Source organism: Crocodylus siamensis, chromosome 6 (genome assembly GCF_052110815.1).
Source record: "Crocodylus siamensis isolate JL-2025a chromosome 6, ASM5211081v1, whole genome shotgun sequence".
In the NCBI taxonomy this organism is placed as follows: domain Eukaryota; kingdom Metazoa; phylum Chordata; order Crocodylia; family Crocodylidae; genus Crocodylus; species Crocodylus siamensis.
In genome coordinates, this window is record NC_143400.1 from 24,434,243 (window position 1) to 24,451,725 (window position 17,483).

A 17,483-nucleotide genomic window follows, 5' to 3' on the forward strand; every position below is an offset into this window, starting at 1 on the left:
TGGGGTGCAAAGAGTGCTGTCCTACAATGCACTGCAAGTAATTGTCACATCCCCACGGCCACAAAGATGGGGTGGCAGCCACGAGTGGAAGCAAAACGTTTATTTCAACAGACAGAAGCAGCTCTGGAGCTCTGTGGAGGCCACAGGCAGGGGCCACAGGGGGGCACATGCAGCAGAGCCCCCTAGCCCATAGGCAGGACACAGACACATGGGGGTGCAAGACCCTGGGATGGGATTGGCACAACCCCTGAGACAGAGAGGAACACGTGGTGTTGTTGGACGGGGGGAACTACCCCAGAGCCAGCAGCATCCTAGGCCCTGTTACACCCAGACCCAATGTCCACCCCAGAGCCAGCTGCATCCGACCTGGATCCTGCCCCTACCCCAGGGCACAGGCCCGCAGCAGCACACGCTCAGCATCAAGGGCCATCTCAACTGCGGCCTGGCTCAGCAGGCGGTAGGTGGCCACCAGTGGCACCTGGGGCTGGGGCTGGGGCACGGATGGGCTGCCCCAGAAGGGCACATAGCTCCAGAGCCGGGCAGCCAGGGACGGTGGCGGTGCCATAGCCTCCAGCACCATGCCGGGCTGCACCCTCCGTGCCCAGGGACACCTGATCTGGGCCTGCAGTTCCTGGGGCTCCAGCTTGGCAGCCACAGCCATACAAGTGAGGGAGGCCTCATCTAGCCCATAGGTGGCTGCGCCGGCCTGGAGGGCTGTAACCAGGCCGTGCCCGGCATCCTCCACGGGGCGCAGGCAGACATGTAGCGCCTGGCGCCAGGCTTCAGCCAGCACCTGGCGCCGCTCCCTGCGCACCAGGCGCCTGATAACAACTGGCAAAGCTGCTCGCTGAAGCCTGGCAGCCTCCTCAGACAGTGCCTGCCGCAGCTGGCCCAGCTTGAAGGCCTGGGGCTCATGGGAGGATACCAGGAAGATGCAGGTCCCAGCCAGGCCTTCCTGCACCAGCTGCTCCCTCAGGCCCACAGAGCTGGGGGGGTCATCTAGGTCCACATCCATCTGTGTCTGGGCCATAATGACAGCCCGGCCAGCAGCAACGGCTGCCCGGGCCAGGTGGATGAAGGGCTCGTGGTACACATCGGAGGTCGTGAGCAACAGCAGGTCATAGCAGCTTGGGTCCACAGTGCCTGCATCCGACAAGTCCCACAGGGTGAGGCCAGGGGCACCAGGCAGCGTGTGGGCACCAGGGCCATCGCCGCACAGTGCAGCGATGAGAGAGGTACGGCCCGAGCCAGGCTCGCCCACCACAGCCACATCCACAGGCAGCTGGGAGGCATCAGCCAGTGCGGCGCGGAGCAGGCCAGGGGCTTCGGCCAGGCTGCCCCCAGTGCAGGCCTCGGTCAGTGCCCGCAGTGTCCGCTCCCGCACAGCTGGCAGCTCCTCCAGCAGGTCCCCAGGGTCCAGCCTGCAGCAAGAGGGGTGCAGGGGCTAGGACCCAGGCATCTGGGTTCCCAGGTCCCACTGCTTTCACCCACCAGAGCCTACGCCTCCCTTTGGAGACCCCAGGTGTCCAGGCCTGCAGCCCACACTGCTCCCCCCCAAGAAAACCCAGGCATTCAGCCCCGGTCACTCACATTGGCAGTTGCAGTACCTCACGCACCAGCACATCCTCAAGCCAGGCAAAGTCGAAGCGGTCAGGCTCCAGCGTGGACACGGCAGCAATGCCAAGGGGCTTGAGACCAGCCCGGGCCAGTGGCTCTGACACCTGGGCCCGGAGCTGGGGTAGCAGCTGGGCTATGGTGTGGCCGCGCCGCTTGGCTGTGTGCAGCGCCAGGTCAGCACCCGTCCGCACCACGAGGCAAGGCAATGCCTGCGCCTGCGCCTGCGCCTGCACCGCCCGCACCATCGCCATGTCATTGGCACCCGGCGGCCCTGGTAGCACCAGCACCAGGCAGGCAAAGGGTGCCAGGCCCAGCAGCTGTGCTATGTGGGCCTCAGGCACCTCATCGGGACCTGGCCCAGGCAGGTCCCAGAGCACGGCACTGGGCAGCACAGGTGGCACATGGGGTGCTGGCGGAGCCGGAGTGGGTGGCGGCGGCTGGAAGAAGGCATCAGGGTCATGGAGCCGGGGCGGGGAGCCCAGTAGGGCCTGCACCAGGCTGGAGGTGCCGGCGTGGCGGGGGCCCAGCACTGCCACATGCACCTGCAGCCCCTTGGCTGCCCCCTCCAGCGCCTGCAGCCGCACCGGTGCCGCCACAGGGTCCTGGGCTGCCAGGAGGGCCTCGGCCTCGGCCAGGAAGGAGCAGGGCAGGACGGGGGGGGCCGTCATGGCAGCGGGAGGCCGGACACCTGGGGGGTGGAGGGGAGCAGACGCCTGGGATCCCTGGAAGTGGGAGCTGGGGGCCTGGGGGGGCGGAGGCCGGAGGCCTGGGCTGGGGGGGGCTGGTGGTGGGTGTCTGGGCCGGGGGGGAGGACGCCTGGGCTGGGGGGCCCGGGGCCGGGGGCCCGGGCGGGGGGGCGGAGGCCTGGGCTCGCCGAAGGCGGTGCCGGGGTGCCCCGGACGCCTGGATCCCGGGGGCGGCGCTGTCCCCGGTGCTGCCGCCGCGTCCGTCCCCGCTTCCTTCCGGCGAGAAGCGAAACCTCCGGCGCCGCCCCGCCCCGCCGGGGCCCAGTGGCTGCTCGGGGCCGGGCCGCGCAGCCGCGCGACACGGGACACAGCCGCGGGGACACACGCCGAAGGGTGGGCACCGCGCACCCCACCGCGTCCGTCCCCCCACCTCTGCCCCTCCACCCCGGGACCCCTCTCTCCCTCCCTCTGTCCGGCCCCACGGGGCCCTCCGAGGCCCCATCTCCCCATCCACGCCCTCCCTCTGTCCCCACGTGGCACCCAGGCGTCCGAGCCGTGCCCACCCACCCGCATCAGGGGAATCCAAGGGTCTAAGTCCTCCCCAGTATGGGGTACCCAGGTGTCCGAGCCCCCCGCACCCCGCACCCAGATCTAGCCACGCGTCTGTCTCTCTCCGTCCGTCCTCCATCCACCCCCACGTCCATCTGTCCATCCACTGACCCGGCTTCCCGTCGCCTGCCCCTGTGTTGCATCTCACCAGCCACTTACCTACACCTCCATCCAGCCACCCACCCACCCACCCCTCTGTCCGTCCATCCACCCCTCTACCTACTTACCTACCTACCCATCCAGCCGTCCATCCATCCATCCATCCATCCATCCATCCATCCATCCCCTATGTACCTATCTGTCCATCCATCCTTCTACCAGCCTACTCATCTGTCTGTCCATCCATCCAGCCATACCCCTCTTTATCCATCCATCTGCCTTTCCATCCATCCATCCATCCCCACAAGCGTCCGGCTGGCCAGCCGGCCACCTATGTGTCTATCCCTTTATCTGTTCTTCTATCCCATCCAGCCACCTGTAGATAGACAGAGGGATGGATGGGTGGGTGGAAGGTAGGTGGGTAGGTAGGTAGGTGGGTAGACAGACAGACGGAGGAAGAGATGATAGAGGAATGCCTGGATACATGCATGAGTAGGTACTAGGTACGTAGGTTGGTAGATAAATAGAGAGAGGAATAATGGGGCTAGAAAGGGGGTGGATAGAGGGATGTAGATACATGGAGGGATAAAGGAGAGCATGTAATCTCTCCCTTTGTCCCTCCCTCCATCCACTTTTCTACCTACTCCCCCCCATCCATCCTTCTATCCATCTCTATATCCACCCACCCGTCTCTCTGTCCATCCCTCTGTCCATCCCCCAGTGGGTGCTGGGCATTTGCAGGACCTGGCCTGCAGGTAGGGGGACATCAGGGCCCCAATCCTGGGAGATGGCTGCCCCGGGGTCCCCTCACCCTCACCCTCTCTCGTGCAGCCCCTCCCATGGCGCAGGCACCTGCTGCGGAGGACGCAGAGCCGGCTGAAGTCTCGGTGCTGGTGCTGGGGGTGCCAGGCTGTGGCAAGACAGCCCTGATCAATGCGGTGCGGGGCCTGGCCCCCACCGACCCCCACGCTGCCCCTCTGGAGGTCCCACCTGCCCTGGGCCCCCCCGAGCTGCACCCCGACCCCAGGCAGCCCAGTCTGCTGCTGTGGGAGCGCACCCTGGGGCCGGGGGCCGAGGCCTGGCTGGCTGAGGCTGACATCGTGGTGGTGGCCAGCGCCGCGCTCTTCGGGCCACAGGAGGCGGCAGTGGCGTCCTCAGCGCGGGCAGCCGGCAAGGCCGTGACCTTCGCCCGCACGCAGGCAGACTTGGCCCTGCACACGCTGCGGCGCCTGCTGGGCGGTGGGCGTGCGGCGCACAGGGCAGCGCGGGAAGCCCTGCGGCGGGCCTGCACGGCGGCGCTGCACGGCCTGGGTGTCCCGCCAGCCCCTGCCCTCTTCCTTGTCTGCGGCCTCCAGCCCCGTGGCCTGGATGCACCGGAGCTGCGTGCCACCCTGCACGCCGAGGCTCAGCGCTGCCAGAGGTACTGGGAAGGGTTGCGGGGAGGGGGAGCTCCGGATCCCGCCGTATTCAGTCCCCACCCGACTGCTCCCGCTGAGGCCATGCCCCTGCCCCAGGCTGCTGCGCCCGGTGCTGTGCGACTTCGAGGTGATCGGGGCACGAGAAGCAGCTGAGCTGCAGGAGGCCTTCACGCTGGGCGGGCTGGAGGCCGTGGCGGCGTGGCTGGAGCGGGGGCTGGCAGCACGCTGGGCCACACGGCTGGACATCGCGGTGGTGGGGCCGCCAGGCGCCGCCACACAGGCGCTGCTCAACGTGCTGCGCTGCTTGGCTGACGACGACCCCCAGGCCGCCCCTGCGGTGCCCCAGCCCGCGGCCTACCCCTGCCCCGCGCAGCCCAGCGTGGTGCTCTGGGCCCTGGCCGCGCCCGCGCCGGGGGCCCTCGCGCCCTATCACCTCGTCCTCATCCTCGCCACGGCGGCCTTCGGCGGCAGCCACGCGGAGCTGGGCCGCGCCGCGGGCACGCGCGCCTACTTCGTGCGCGCCGCCGAGGGGCCGGGGCCGGCGGAGGCGGAGGCGGAGGCGCTGCGCCGCGCGGGCCGCGAGGAGCTGGCGGGCCTGGGACTGCCGCACGCCCGCGTCTTCGCGCTCGGCGACGCGGCGGCCCTGTGCGAGGCGCTGGCGCGGGCCCTGCCGGCCGCGGCGCAGGCCCGGGCACTGACGCTGGCGCTGCCCCCGCTGACTCCGGCGCTGGTGGAGGCCAAGCGCCGGGCGCTGCACGCCGAGGCCTGGAAGGTGGCGCTGGCCGCCAGCCTGGCGGCCGCCGTGCCCGTGCCCGGGCTGGCGCTGAGCTGCGACGTGCCGCTGGTGCTGGACGCGCTGGCCGCGGCCCGCCGCGCCCTGGGGCTGCACGCCGCGGGGCTGGCGGCGCTGGCGGCGCGGGGCGGCGCGGCGCTGGCGGAGCTGCGGGCCGCCGTGCGCAGCGCGCCGGGCCGGGCGCCGAGCCGCGCGCTCGTGCAGGATCTGCTGGGCCGGGCCGCCGGCGGGGCCGCGGGCGGGCTGGCCCTCGAGCTGCTGGCGCACCGCCTGCCCCTGCTCGGGGCGCTGGCGGCCGGCGGCCTGGCCTTCCGCTGCACCCACGCGCTGCTCGGCCACTGCATCGAGGAGCTGGCCGAGGATGCGCGGCGCGTGCTCCGCCGGGCCTGCGGGGGGCCGGGCCCCGGCCCGGGCCAGGGCTGCGCCTAGAGCGGCCCCGGGGTTAAGAACCGAGACACCTGGACAGGGAGCCCCTCATCTGCTTCCGTCCCCGCTGCGCCCAGGGTCGGGTCTGGATGGGGGCCCGGCTTCATTTCCCCTTTCTTCCTGCCGTGCCCAGGATTGCGTCTGAATCGGGACCTCCCAGAAGGGGAGAGACCCCGCACAACTGCACCCCCTGCCCCAGCCAGAGCCCTCAGGGTCCGGCCCGGATTGGGGCCGCCTACAGACCCCCTTCCCTGCCTTGTTTCTGCCACTGCCCCCACCTTGCCCAGGATCGGGTCTAGATTGGGTCCCCTAGAGGGAGAAACCCCCCGCAACTGCTTCATTGCCCCCACCCCCGCCTTCCACCATGCCCAGGATCGGGTCCGGAGCAGGACTTCCCAAGATCAATAAAACGCGTTGTAATTGCTCCCCAACTCCGAGTCTTCTTGGTGACCTGGGGCGGGTGCTGGGGGAGCGGGGGAGTTCCGGGGCCGGGACGCCGCGGTTCGCGGCCACCCCAGCCCGGCGCCGGGCTGATACAACCTGCTGGGCCGGGGTAATTAGGGCAACAGTCGCCTCCGCCCTTGGGAGCGGCCGGCACCCCCACCCAGAGCGCCCCGAGCCGCCGCCGGAGACGCCGCGCAGCCAGTAAGGAGCACCCCGGCGTCGGCCCCCCCGGCGAGAACCCAGGCGAACGGACTCCAGCACCCTGCTCCGCCCCCCCCAGCCCTCATTGCCCCCGGCAGCTGGAGGGAACCCAGGCGTCCGGGAGGTCACAGAAGGGCCCCAGCCCCCCACCCCCGCACGTGCCTGCAGCTGGCACCACCCTGCCCCTTCCCACTCATGGGAAAAAGACCCAGGCATCCGGGGGCCCCAGCTCTCCTCCCCCCTCCCCGGCGCCTCCCAGCTGCCGAAACCCCGGGTGTCCGGGTCCAACCCCGCCCCCAGCCGGCGGGACTGAAACCGCGGCAGCCCCCAGCCCGTAAGCAGGCCTCAGCGTTAACAGCCAGCCCCGCACTCCCCGGAGCAGCCCCGATGCCGGCTCTGACCGCCCCCTCTCCCCGCCAGGAGCCGAGTGGAGACCCGGGATGGCGGCTCCCCTGGGGGCCGCGGTGCTGCTCTGCCTGCTGGCGGCAGGTGAGGGGGGCCGCCGGGTGCTCGGCGGGGTCGGGCAGGGGCCGGGAGCGCGGGCTCGCTGGGGGCAGCGAGGCCCAGGGGTGAGAGCCGCGTGCCAGGCCCCGACGCCGGGTCCCGTCGCTGTCCCCGCAGGCCGGGCGCTGCGCTGCTACCAGTGCGTGGGCATGTTCCAGGAGTGCGTCCAGGCCGAGCAGCGCTGCGGGGCCCGCGACCGCGCCTGCTTCTCCTCCTCCATCCGCCTCTTCAGTACGGGGCTGGGCGGGTGTCCAGGGCCATCGGGGCTCTTGAGCAGGGTGGGGGTCACTGGGAGGTGGGGGGTCCTGGCGAGCGGAGGGGGCTCCAGGGGGTTGGGGGGCAGTCCCTGGCCGGTGGGAGCGGGGCTGGGTGACCCCTGCAGAGCGGAGGGGTCTCGGGAGGGGCTGGGTGATGAGGGGTCTTCAGGCGGGATAAGGGGTCCCCGGGAGATGGGGGAGGGGCTGGGGGTGCTTGCCCCCCCACAACCCTGTTGCCTTGCAGACACCAAGGAGAACCAGAGCGGGGTGGTGATGCTGCCCGGTGAGCGGGGGCGGGGGCAGCTCCGATCCGGGCTGGCTACAGGTCGGGGGGTAGAGCGGGGGGGTCAACCTCTGATGTGCCCGGAGGGGACTGGAGGTTGTGCACAATGGGTGGCGGGGATGAGGGGCCCTGATCCAGAGCGGCTGCGGTAGAGGGTCCCAATCCTGGCGGCGGGGGCAGCCCTGATCCAGACTGGATCCGGGCTCAGATCCTGGCTGGGAGGGGTCCTGATCCCGGCCCATGGGGCGGGGGGGTCCTGATCCTGGAGGGGCCCAGTTTTAACCCCAATGCACCGCAGGCCTGGAGCAGGCCGAGTACGTGCTGAAGGGCTGCTCGGGCGAGACGGCGGAGAACCGCACCGCCAAGGTGTACGTGGGCGGCGAGCGGGAGGTCCATGACACTTACTTCTGTGCCAGCGACCTCTGCAACGGGCCCTTCACTGGAGGTACTGGCCCCGGGGCCGGGGTGGGGAGGCCTGAGGCCTGGGCGACTCATTGCACTCAGGAGGGCGGGGGGAGGGGAGCCGTCCCGCCCCCTAACCGGGTCCTGCCCCCACCCCAGTGCCAGCAGCGAGCGCCCCACAGCCCAACGGCATGGCCTGTTACAGCTGCTTCGACCGTGGCACCGGCGACTGCGCCCCCGGCAACGCCACCGCCGTGCCGTGCACCGGCGACATGACGCAGTGCATGGACTTCACTGGTAACAGCCCGCCCCCCGCCAGGGCCTGTTACATCCAGCCCCAACACTGCCCCAGAGCCAGCCGCATCCCCGGGTGTGATACCCAGCCCAGCTCCCGTGCCAGAGCCAGCCCTGCGATCCCAGCCCCGCCGCGCCCCGCGGCCGCCCTGTCTCACAGCCCTGTCCCGCAGTGACGGACGGCGCCTGGCACCTGACCTACCGCACCTGCGCGCTGGAGACGCTCTGCCGCCAGCAGTACCAGCTGCCCCAGCTCCACGGCCGCCTGGACATCAGCTGCTGCTCCGGCCCGCTCTGCAACGACGGCCGCCCAGGCCTGCGCAGCCTGTGCAGTCACTTCTCCCAGCAAGGTAACCCCCGGGCCGCGCCCCGCGCCCCGGCCCCCGGCCCCGCTCCGGCCCCGGCCACGCTGCCCGTGTCCATGTCCGAAGCAGGCTCGGGCCGGCGGCCGGAGAACGGGCTGCGCTGCGCCAGCTGCTGCGAGACCGGCGGCGGGGAGTGCGGCGCCGGGAACTGGAGCCAGGTCGCGTGTCGCGGGGACCAGGCCATGTGCGTCAACGTGACAGGTGAGGGCCGGGCCGGCCTGGCCCCGCCCACGCCGGGCTCCGGCCCCGCCCTCCAGTGGGCGGGGCCCGGCTGGGCAACGCGCTCACTGGCCGGCCCACCCAGGGACGCCTGTGTCGCAGGGCTCTCTCTGCTGGGGCGGGTTTTTCGTGGCTCCGCCCACGGGGGGGCGGGGCTCACCGGATTCGCCCCCTCTGACTCCTCCCCCAGAGGCCGGGAGGACGCTGGTTCGAGGCTGCTCCCTGGAGCGTCTGTGCCACGAGCGGCCGCGGGGGCTGGGGCTGAGCGGCGGCGCCGCCGTCCGGTGTTGCGAGGGGGCCCTGTGCAACGGGGGAGGGGCCCCGGGCCCCGGGCCCGCCCCGCTGCCGTTGCTGCTGCTGCCCCTGCTGGGCCTCACCCGCCCGCGGTGAGAACCCCGCCGCATTGCACTGCCGCCACGCGGGCGTCTCCCCCCGGTCCCTCGCTCCGAGGCCTGGAAATAAACGTTGGGCGAAGCCGCGGGGCTTGGACTGGTTCTTGCGGGCCGGACGCCTGGGCTGGCGGGGCGTGGGCCGAGACCCCGGGCGGCCGCGCCAGGGGCGGGGCTGCGACGCCTGGCTTGTCGGGGGGGGCGGGGAGCCCGGACGGGGTTGTCGGGGGGGTATGGGGTCGGAGGGGCAGGGGCAGGGAGCCCGGACGGGGTTGTCGGGGGGGGGGTATAGGGACGGGGGGGGCAGGGAGCCCGGACGGGGTTGTCGGGGGGGTACGGGGACGGGGGGGCAGGGGCAGGGAGCCCAGACGGGGCTGTCGGGGGGGTACGGGGACGGGGGGGCAGGGGCAGGGAGCCCGGACGGGGCTGTCGGGGGGGTACGGGGACGGGGGGGCAGGGGCAGGGAGCCCGGACGGGGCTGTCCGGGGGGTATGGGGACGGGGCGGGGCAGGGAGCCTGGACGGGGTTGCCGGGGGGGGACGGGGACGGGGGGCAGGGAGCCTGGACGGGGTTGTCGGGGGGGGGGGACGGGGGGGGGGCAGGGGCAGAGAGCCCGGACGGGGTTGTCGGGGGGGTATGGGGACTAGGGGGCAGGGAGCCCCACGCCGGGCCCCACCAGCGCCGCAGCCCGGGGGCGGGGAGGCGGGGGGGCCGGCTCTCCGGCAGAGGCGGCGGGCGGGGCTGCCGGACCTGGGCCCCCCCGGGCGGGCCGCGGTTGGCTGCCTCCGAAGGCGCTGGGGGGGGGGGTCGTGTCAACCTGTCACCGCCACAAAGGGAGATAAATCGCGGCGCGAAGCCGGGCGCGGGGGGGGAGGGGGGGCCTGCACCGCAGCCTCGGCCCGTCCGTGAGCCCCCCTCCCCCCGGGGGCGGGGCCGGGGCGGGGCGGGGCGGGGGGGGCCGGGGGGGGCCGCGGCGACAGGGCTCCTCCATCTTCCCATTACGGCTAATGGGCCGGTCCCGCCGCCCGCGGCCGCCCGTAATCAGCCCGATTGATGAAGATTTATGGGCCCGCCGCCGGGATGAAGTCATCACGCTCCCGGGGGGCTGCGGGCCGGGAGTGGGGGCACCGCCATGGGGGGGGCTGCGGGCCAGGAGTGAGGGGCATCCCTATGCGGGGGGCCTTGGGGCGGGAGTGAGGGGCACCAGGGGCTTGAAAACCAGGCGTCCGACCCCTCCCCAAAAGCCCTTCGTGGTCACCCCCTCTCCGGTCCCGGGGCTGCAGCGTCCGGGCTCCCAGTCGCCCCCCCTCTCGTTAAAGGGGCCGCCCCGCCCCCCAACCCCTCCGGGCCGCAGCGACCCCGGTGCAGCCGTATGCGGGCAGCAGGGGGCGCTCAGAGCCCGCGGGCGGGGGCACAACGCCGGGCTCCGCTGGGCGTTACACCCGGCCGGGACCCCCACCCCAGAGCCAGCCGCATCCCGCCGCCCCCGCCCCCACCGCGGACCCCCCGGCGCAGGCGGCGGCCCATCCATCACCGCGCGGCGCGACGCGACTCCCCCTAATAAAAACATTTTACTCGTAAATGGGCCCGAACTAATTAACTAAAGTGTTAATTAACGCGCGGCAGACAGGGCCCGCGGCCGCCCGCATCCATCTCCCCGCCGGGCCTGCCGCGGGGGGCGGATGGGAGGAAGGGAGACAGACGGAGCGGGGCGGGCGGGGCGCACGAACAGACGCGGGGGGGGGACGCAGCGGAGAGAAAGCGACGGAGAAACAGGGCGCGGGGAGCCTCGCTCCCGACCCACAGCCCCCAGGTGCCCCCGTGCCCCGCACTCCCACCCCGCGGCCCCGGGGCCCCGATGACCCTCCCTCCCGACGTACAGCCCCCTGGGGCCCCTCAGTCCCGGCCCGCAGCCTCCCCCCACGTGCAGCCCCCTGCCCCTCCGGTGCCCCTCAGTCCCGACTCGCAGCCCCCCGCCTCCCCTGGTTTTGGGAGGGGGCATCACACGCCCCCTGTGACCCCCGGGACCAAGCAGGTCCGGGATCTGGATTGGCCAGGGCAGCCCCCAACACTGCAATGGGGCTTCGTGCCTAGGCGGGAGCGGGGGGCTGGGAGCCCGGACGCCGGCGGGGCGGGGGGGTCCCCCGGCCCCCCCGTGAGCAGCCCGTCGATAGCGGCGGCGGCTCCGGCGCGGCCCGCGACCCCCGCCGCCTCCATCCATCACCCGCTGTCAGCGCCAGCGCCGCGAATTAGCACCTAAATCGAGTATTGATCACGCCGCCGCCGCGCGCCGCTGCCCGGGCCGGGCCAGGCGGGACCGCGGGCGGGGCGGCGGCGGGCTGGGCACCGGGGAGGACGGGGGCACCGCGGGTCGCGAGCGAGGGGCACCAGGGGCTGGGGGTAGGCCGGGGACCCCAGCCCCCCACGTGCGACACCTGTGCGCGGGGGTGGGGCCCAGCGAGCGGGGCTGGCCCGGGGCCCGGCCGCCTGCGGCCCTCCCCCCCCCCCCCCCGCACGGAGACGTCTCCACCAGTTGCGCCCCTCCCCCCCTCCCGCCGCCTTGTTAAGTCTGATGCAAATGAGCCGGTCGCGGCTAATTGCCGCGTCGCAGTTAACGAGGATAAACAATAACTGGGCCATCACTCACCGCCCCCCCCCCGCCACGGCTCGTTAGGGGCGGCTGGCGCAGGCCCCTCCCCCTGCGGGCCCCACCCCCTCAGGCCCCGCCCCCGGGCCCCGGAGCCCCCTGTCCGGCGGCCGTGGGGGCGGGGCGGGGCCGGGGCTCCCGCGCCCGCAGCCGCAGCAGCACCAGGGACAGCGGCGGCACCGGGCGCGGGGCGGGAGCGGCCCGGCCGGCGGGGCCTGCGGGGCGGGGGCCGGGCGCTCGGGTTCCCGGCGGGGGGCGGGGGGCGGCCGACAGGTTGAGTGATGAGTCCCATTAAAGAGTTAATCTGCCTGATTGAATGTTTTGCTTCCTCCAAATTGAAACATTAAACAAGCGCCGCGCGCGTCACTCATGAAAGATTCATTTTCCCCGCCAAGGAGCGCGGCCGCCAGCGCGGCCCCCCCGCCCCGGCCCCGGATCGGGCCCGCCAGCCCAGCATGACCCCCCCCCCCGCCCCGGCCCCGGATCGGGCCCGCCAGCCCAGCATGGCCCCCCCCCCCCGTCCCCGGATCGGGCCCGCCAGCCCAGCATGAACCCACCCCCCCGGTCCCGGATCGGGCCCGCCAGCCCAGCATGACCCCCCCCCCGGCCCCGGATCGGGCCCGCCAGCCCAGCATGAACCCCCCCCGGCCCTGGATCGGGCCCGGCAGCCCAGCATGACCCCCCGCCCCCGGTCCCGGATCGGGCCCGCCAGCCCAGCATGAACCGCCCCCCGCCCCCGCCCTGCCCTGGGCACCAGATCCTTGCAGGGGACCCAGGCGTCCGAGTCCAGGCTGCCCCCGCCCCAGCTTGACCCCTTCAGGCACAGCATAGCGCCCAGGCATCCGGCTCCGGGGCACCCGAATACCCCGGACCCTTTCAAGGAGCCCAGGCGGCCAGCTCCGGACCCCCGGCCCAGCCCAGCATGGAAGCCAGGCGCCTGGCGCCCAGGCCACCTGCTCTTCCCCTCCACATCCCGAACCCCAACAGTGCGGCTGGAGCCCTCCCCACCCAGCAGGGCCTCCAGGCATCCCGCTCGAAGCCCACCCTGGTCTCCCTCCATGTGTCCTGGAGAGAACCCACGTGTCCAGGCTGCCAACCCACCCAAGCCCTCTGGAGAAACCCAGGCATCCAGCTTCCAGGCCCTAGTGCAAGGCCTTGACCTCCCTGCCCCTCTGCACACACTGACACACACACACACACATGCACCTCTGCGCACACTAGCTGGACACATGTGGGGTGAGGGTTATACATGACCCTTGCACACGCACACATGTGGGGACAGGGCTAGGCCAGAGCACAAGGGGGAGGTGGTGGCTTCTGTGGGGAGCAGGATTCAGACCCCAGCAGGAGGGAACCCATGTGTCTGGGTGCTGCCATCGCAAGCCGACAGGAGGGCATGTCCATCTGTCTGCCCCAGGTCTGCCCATCTGGACGCACGGCCCCATGCCCCCATCCCCCATCCCCATATGCTCCCTTTTTCTGTCCATCCCTCCATCTCCTCATCTGTCTATTTCTCCACCTGTCCCGCTGTATGTGATCCATCCATCCATTTGTCCCTCTAACCATTCATCCCTGTCCACCTGTCTGTCCATCTGTCCACCTTTCCCTGTACACCCTGGGGATGCATCCACTCGTGCCTAAGGTAAGCCCCTGCCCTCCCTCTCTCCATCCCATCCATCCAGCCCTAGGACCTTCCATCCATCCATCTATCTACCTATCTGTCTATCCACCTCTCCATCTACCTACCTACCCACCTACCTGCCTATCTACCCACCCACCAGTCTGTCCGTCCCTCTGTCTATCCATCTATTTATCCTTCCCTATCCACCTCTGCCTCTTTATCTATCTATCTATCTGTCTGTCTGTCCCTCTATCTATCCATCTATTTATCCTTCCCTATCTATCTATACGCCTCTCCATCTACCTACCCACCCACCAGTCTGTCCATCCATCTACGTTCCCATCTGTCTGTCTGTCCCTCTATCTATCCATCTATTTATCCTTCTGTATCATCCATCTGCCCATCCCTCTCTCTATCCTTTTATCCCTCCCTATGCATCTCTCCACCTGTCTACCTCTATCCATCCCTCCATCTTCCTATCTCTCATTCTGTCCATCTACCCACCTGTCCATCCATCTATCTCTCTATCCCTCTGCCTCTCTCTCTCTCTCTCTCTCTCTCTCTCTCTCTCTCTCTCTCTAGGCCATTCGCCTATCTCTCCATCTCCCTCTCTCTCCATCTGTGCCCCTATCTCTGTCCATCCGTCCATCCACAGCCATGTCTCCCTCCTGCACTCATCCCTCCTGCCTTCCCCATTCTGCCTCTCCTCCCCTCCCCCTCTCCCTTTGTCTCCCTCCGTCCGTGTCTCTCTCTCTCTCTCTTCTCTCTCAAGTGTTTTCAATTTTATTCTGAGTGGAATTAACTACCCCTGATGTCAAATTGCCGCCGCAATCGATAATAATATCTTTACAAAAGAGGATATTCTCCCCGCGCCGGACGGCCCCTGAAAAATGGAAAATTTAGTCGAAATTGATTCATTACTTGACACTTTATAGGACGGGCCTGGTATTGATCGGGCCTGTCATGTCCTATCTGCCTTAATCGAAGCTGAAGTCCAGTGTCGATGGTGGTATTTTTCATAATTCCAGGAGAGCAGACAGATACAAAAACACACGCGTGCCCCCCACCCGGCCGCTGCCGCTGCTGCCACCCCACACGTGTGACGGGGCCGGTGCAGGCCTGGGCCTCACTGCACGCCCCGGGATTGCGACTGTGGGGGGGGGCCTGGGGGCTGAGCTGTGTCAGGCCCCACATGTGTGATGGGCTATGTAGTGCACCCTGTGATTGCAGCTGTGTCGGGCCCCACGTGTGTGATGAGGAGCTGGGGTGAGGGCCTGAGTTGTGTCAGGCCCCACATGTGTGATGGGGGTGCACTGCGTGCCCCATATTTACACCCATGTAGGGTCCTGCATGTGTGTCAGGAGCCTGGGGTGAGGGCTTGAGCCATGTCAGACCCCACATGTGTGATGGAGGTGTATTGAGTACCATTAGTGCAGCTGTGTCAGGCCCCATGGGTGTGATGGGACCTAAGCTTGAGCCATGTTGGATCCCACATATGTGATGGGGGCACACCCTGTGCCCCATATTTTCAGCCATGTTGGACTTTGCACTGGTGTCAGGGGACCTAGGGTGAGGGTCTGAGCCATGTCAGGCCCCACATGTGTGATGGGAGTGTGCTGTAGTCCTCATGATTGCATCCATGTCAGGCCCCACATGTGTGTTGGGGGCCTGGGATGAAGGTTTGAGCCATGTCAGGCCCCACATGTGTGATGAGTGCATGCTGTGCACCCTGTGACTGCAGCTGTGTTGGGTCCCACACACACACGGGATCACCCTGTGCCCCTCCCCACAAATGCAGCTGTGTCCAGACCTACACGTGTGACAGAGACCCTGCAGTACTGCCATGCCCCCAAAGATGCCAGCTCACATGCATGCCCAACACCTGTCAACGTCCCACCCTACTCCCCTTTCACACCCCTCACATACTTGACAAGCCTTCATGCATGCAAGTGGTCACACACAGGTGTGCAAGGACCTTGGTGCACTGAAAGTTACCACGGATGAGCTGGATCATGCCTGGAAAGAACCTGGACACAAGTGTGTGTGCACACATGTCCTTGCCATTGCCTAATGGAGGGCACAAGGCCTGCTCTGTGTGTGTATGTGTGTGCACGCATGCATGCACATATCTTGGAACCTGTGGGTGGGGGATGTCCCCATGCATGCAAGCCTTGATGTGTATATCTGGGCACATGTGAGTTTATACATGCATCCGAGTATGCACCCATTTGAAGGTGCATGTGTTTGAGAAGGCACATGCAGGCACATGCATTAGTGTGCATGTGTGTTGGGGAGGTGTGTGGTTGTGTCTCTGTGTCCAGGCACACCTGCATGTGTGCCTGTCTTGGGGTGTACTGTGCACATGCATGTATGACAGGGCTTCAGCTGCCCCTTCGCAGGGCTTGTTGCACAGAGATGAGAGTGGAGGCCCTGGCCCAGCAGATGGGGGGGGGCAGGACCTGGAGCTGCGATCAATACTCAATTGTGATGGCAAAGGCAGGGGTGGGAGGGGTGTCTGTATGTGTGTGTCTGGAGCACGAACACCTGGGCTCTGTGTATGTTCATGCATGTGTCTGTATCTTGGATGCCTGGATTCTCTATGTGTGTCTGCATGTGTGCATGTGTGCATGTATGCATGTGTGTATGTGTGTGTTGGATGCCTGGGTTCTGTGTGTGCGCATGGGTATGTATTGGATATCTGGATTCTATGTGTGTGTACAAGTGTGCTGGATGCCTGGGTTGTGTGTGTGTGTGTTTGTGGGTGCATACATGTGCATGTCAGATGCCTGGGTTCTCTGTATGTGTGTGTGTGTGTGTGTGTGTGTGTGTGTGTGTCAGATGCCTGGATTGTGTGTGAGTGTGTCTGTGCACATGCATGAATGCCAGATGCCTGGATTGTATCTCTGTGTGTGAGAGAGTATGTGTGCGTATGTTAGACAACTAGATTGTGTGTGTGTGCGCATGCACACATCAAATGCCTGGGTTCTGTGTGTGCATGCATGCACATGTGTGCATTAGAGGCTTGAGGTGTGTGTGTGTGTGCTGGACACCTGGGTTCTCTGGATATATGTGTATGGAGGCCAGACACCTGCGTCGTGTGTGTGTGTGTGTGTGTGTGTGTGTGTGTGTGTGGAGTCCTCATGCACTCATGTCAGATGCCTGGGTTGTGCATATATGTATGTATATGTACAGCACATGTGTGCATGCATGGGGTGTGTGAGCATGTGTGTCTGTGAGAAAGGGGGGCGTTAGTCTGTGTGTTTGTGAGAGAGAGGAGCATATAATGTGTGTGCATGTGTGCACTCACCTGTCAGTCTGTGTATTTCTGTGTATCTGTGTCTGCATGTGTGTGTATGTGTGAGCACCTGTTGTGTGTATGCACGTTTTTGTGCATGTGCATGTGTGTATAAATTTGTATTGGTATGTGTCACTGTTCACACATGTGTGAATGCCTGTGACTAAACTGTAGGTATGTACCTGTCAGTGTGTGTGCACATGTGCATGAGACACACAGACAGCAGCCAGGCACAGACAATCCTGTGAGCTCACATCCAGACCAGCCACACACACACAAACACAAATGTGTGTACTCAGACCTCCCCCATGTGCAACACACACACACACACACACCCTGTACACCCAGAGCTCCCCCAACATGCACCTTTCAAACACACACACACACCTGTGCACCGAGGTCTCCTCCCATGTGCACCTCCCAAACATATGCACACACACTGGGAACCCTGCACACATGCACTCACATATACCCATGCGTATGTGCACATGCTCTCACGCACACATGATTGCACACGTATGCATTCATATCCTCACAAACCCACACATGGACACCCACACATGCGGACATATGCCCACATTCATATACATGTGCAGACTCACATAAGACCAAACTGTGACATATACGTACACCACCCGGGCACCCAGGACACCTATACACACACGGAGTCACACTCATTGTCATTCCCAAAGCAAGGCGAGGGCACACACACAGTAGGAGCTGGAGTTCCTGGACCCAGCTGGCCAGCCCGGGATGTGTCAGAGCATGTGATTGGTGTGTGTATGTGTGTGTGTGAGTGTGTCTGAGCATATGTGTATATGCCAAGGTATCAGTATTCCTGAGTCTGTCAGTGTGTGTGCATGTGCACACACGTGAGAGGAAGGGTGTGTGTACATGCACATACCCATACCAAG

General features: G+C 67.3%; 3 protein-coding genes across 3 annotated transcripts; 2 read left to right on the forward strand and 1 right to left on the reverse strand.

Moving 5' to 3' along the window:
• Positions 1-60: 60 nt before the first annotated feature.
• Positions 61-2,415, reverse strand: LOC149861759 (interferon-inducible GTPase 5-like). The gene is made up of 2 exons (XM_090055304.1): positions 1,591-2,415; positions 61-1,421 (listed from the first exon to the last, which is right to left on the reverse strand). Exons 1-2 carry the CDS (start codon positions 2,283-2,285, stop codon positions 380-382), a joined length of 1,737 nt encoding a protein of 578 aa, XP_089911430.1. The 5' UTR covers positions 2,286-2,415; the 3' UTR covers positions 61-379.
• A 294-nt stretch (positions 2,416-2,709) lies between these two features.
• IRGQ (immunity related GTPase Q) lies at positions 2,710-6,073 on the forward strand. Its single transcript, XM_090055305.1, has 2 exons — positions 2,710-4,431; positions 4,526-6,073. Exons 1-2 carry the CDS (start codon positions 3,851-3,853, stop codon positions 5,649-5,651), a joined length of 1,707 nt encoding a protein of 568 aa, XP_089911431.1. The 5' UTR covers positions 2,710-3,850; the 3' UTR covers positions 5,652-6,073.
• A 399-nt stretch (positions 6,074-6,472) lies between these two features.
• Positions 6,473-9,156, forward strand: LOC149861761 (urokinase plasminogen activator surface receptor-like). Its single transcript, XM_090055312.1, has 9 exons — positions 6,473-6,627; positions 6,714-6,782; positions 6,915-7,028; positions 7,299-7,337; positions 7,636-7,782; positions 7,899-8,036; positions 8,207-8,383; positions 8,468-8,599; positions 8,808-9,156. Exons 1-9 carry the CDS (start codon positions 6,489-6,491, stop codon positions 9,005-9,007), a joined length of 1,155 nt encoding a protein of 384 aa, XP_089911438.1. The 5' UTR covers positions 6,473-6,488; the 3' UTR covers positions 9,008-9,156.
• Positions 9,157-17,483: the final 8,327 nt, after the last annotated feature.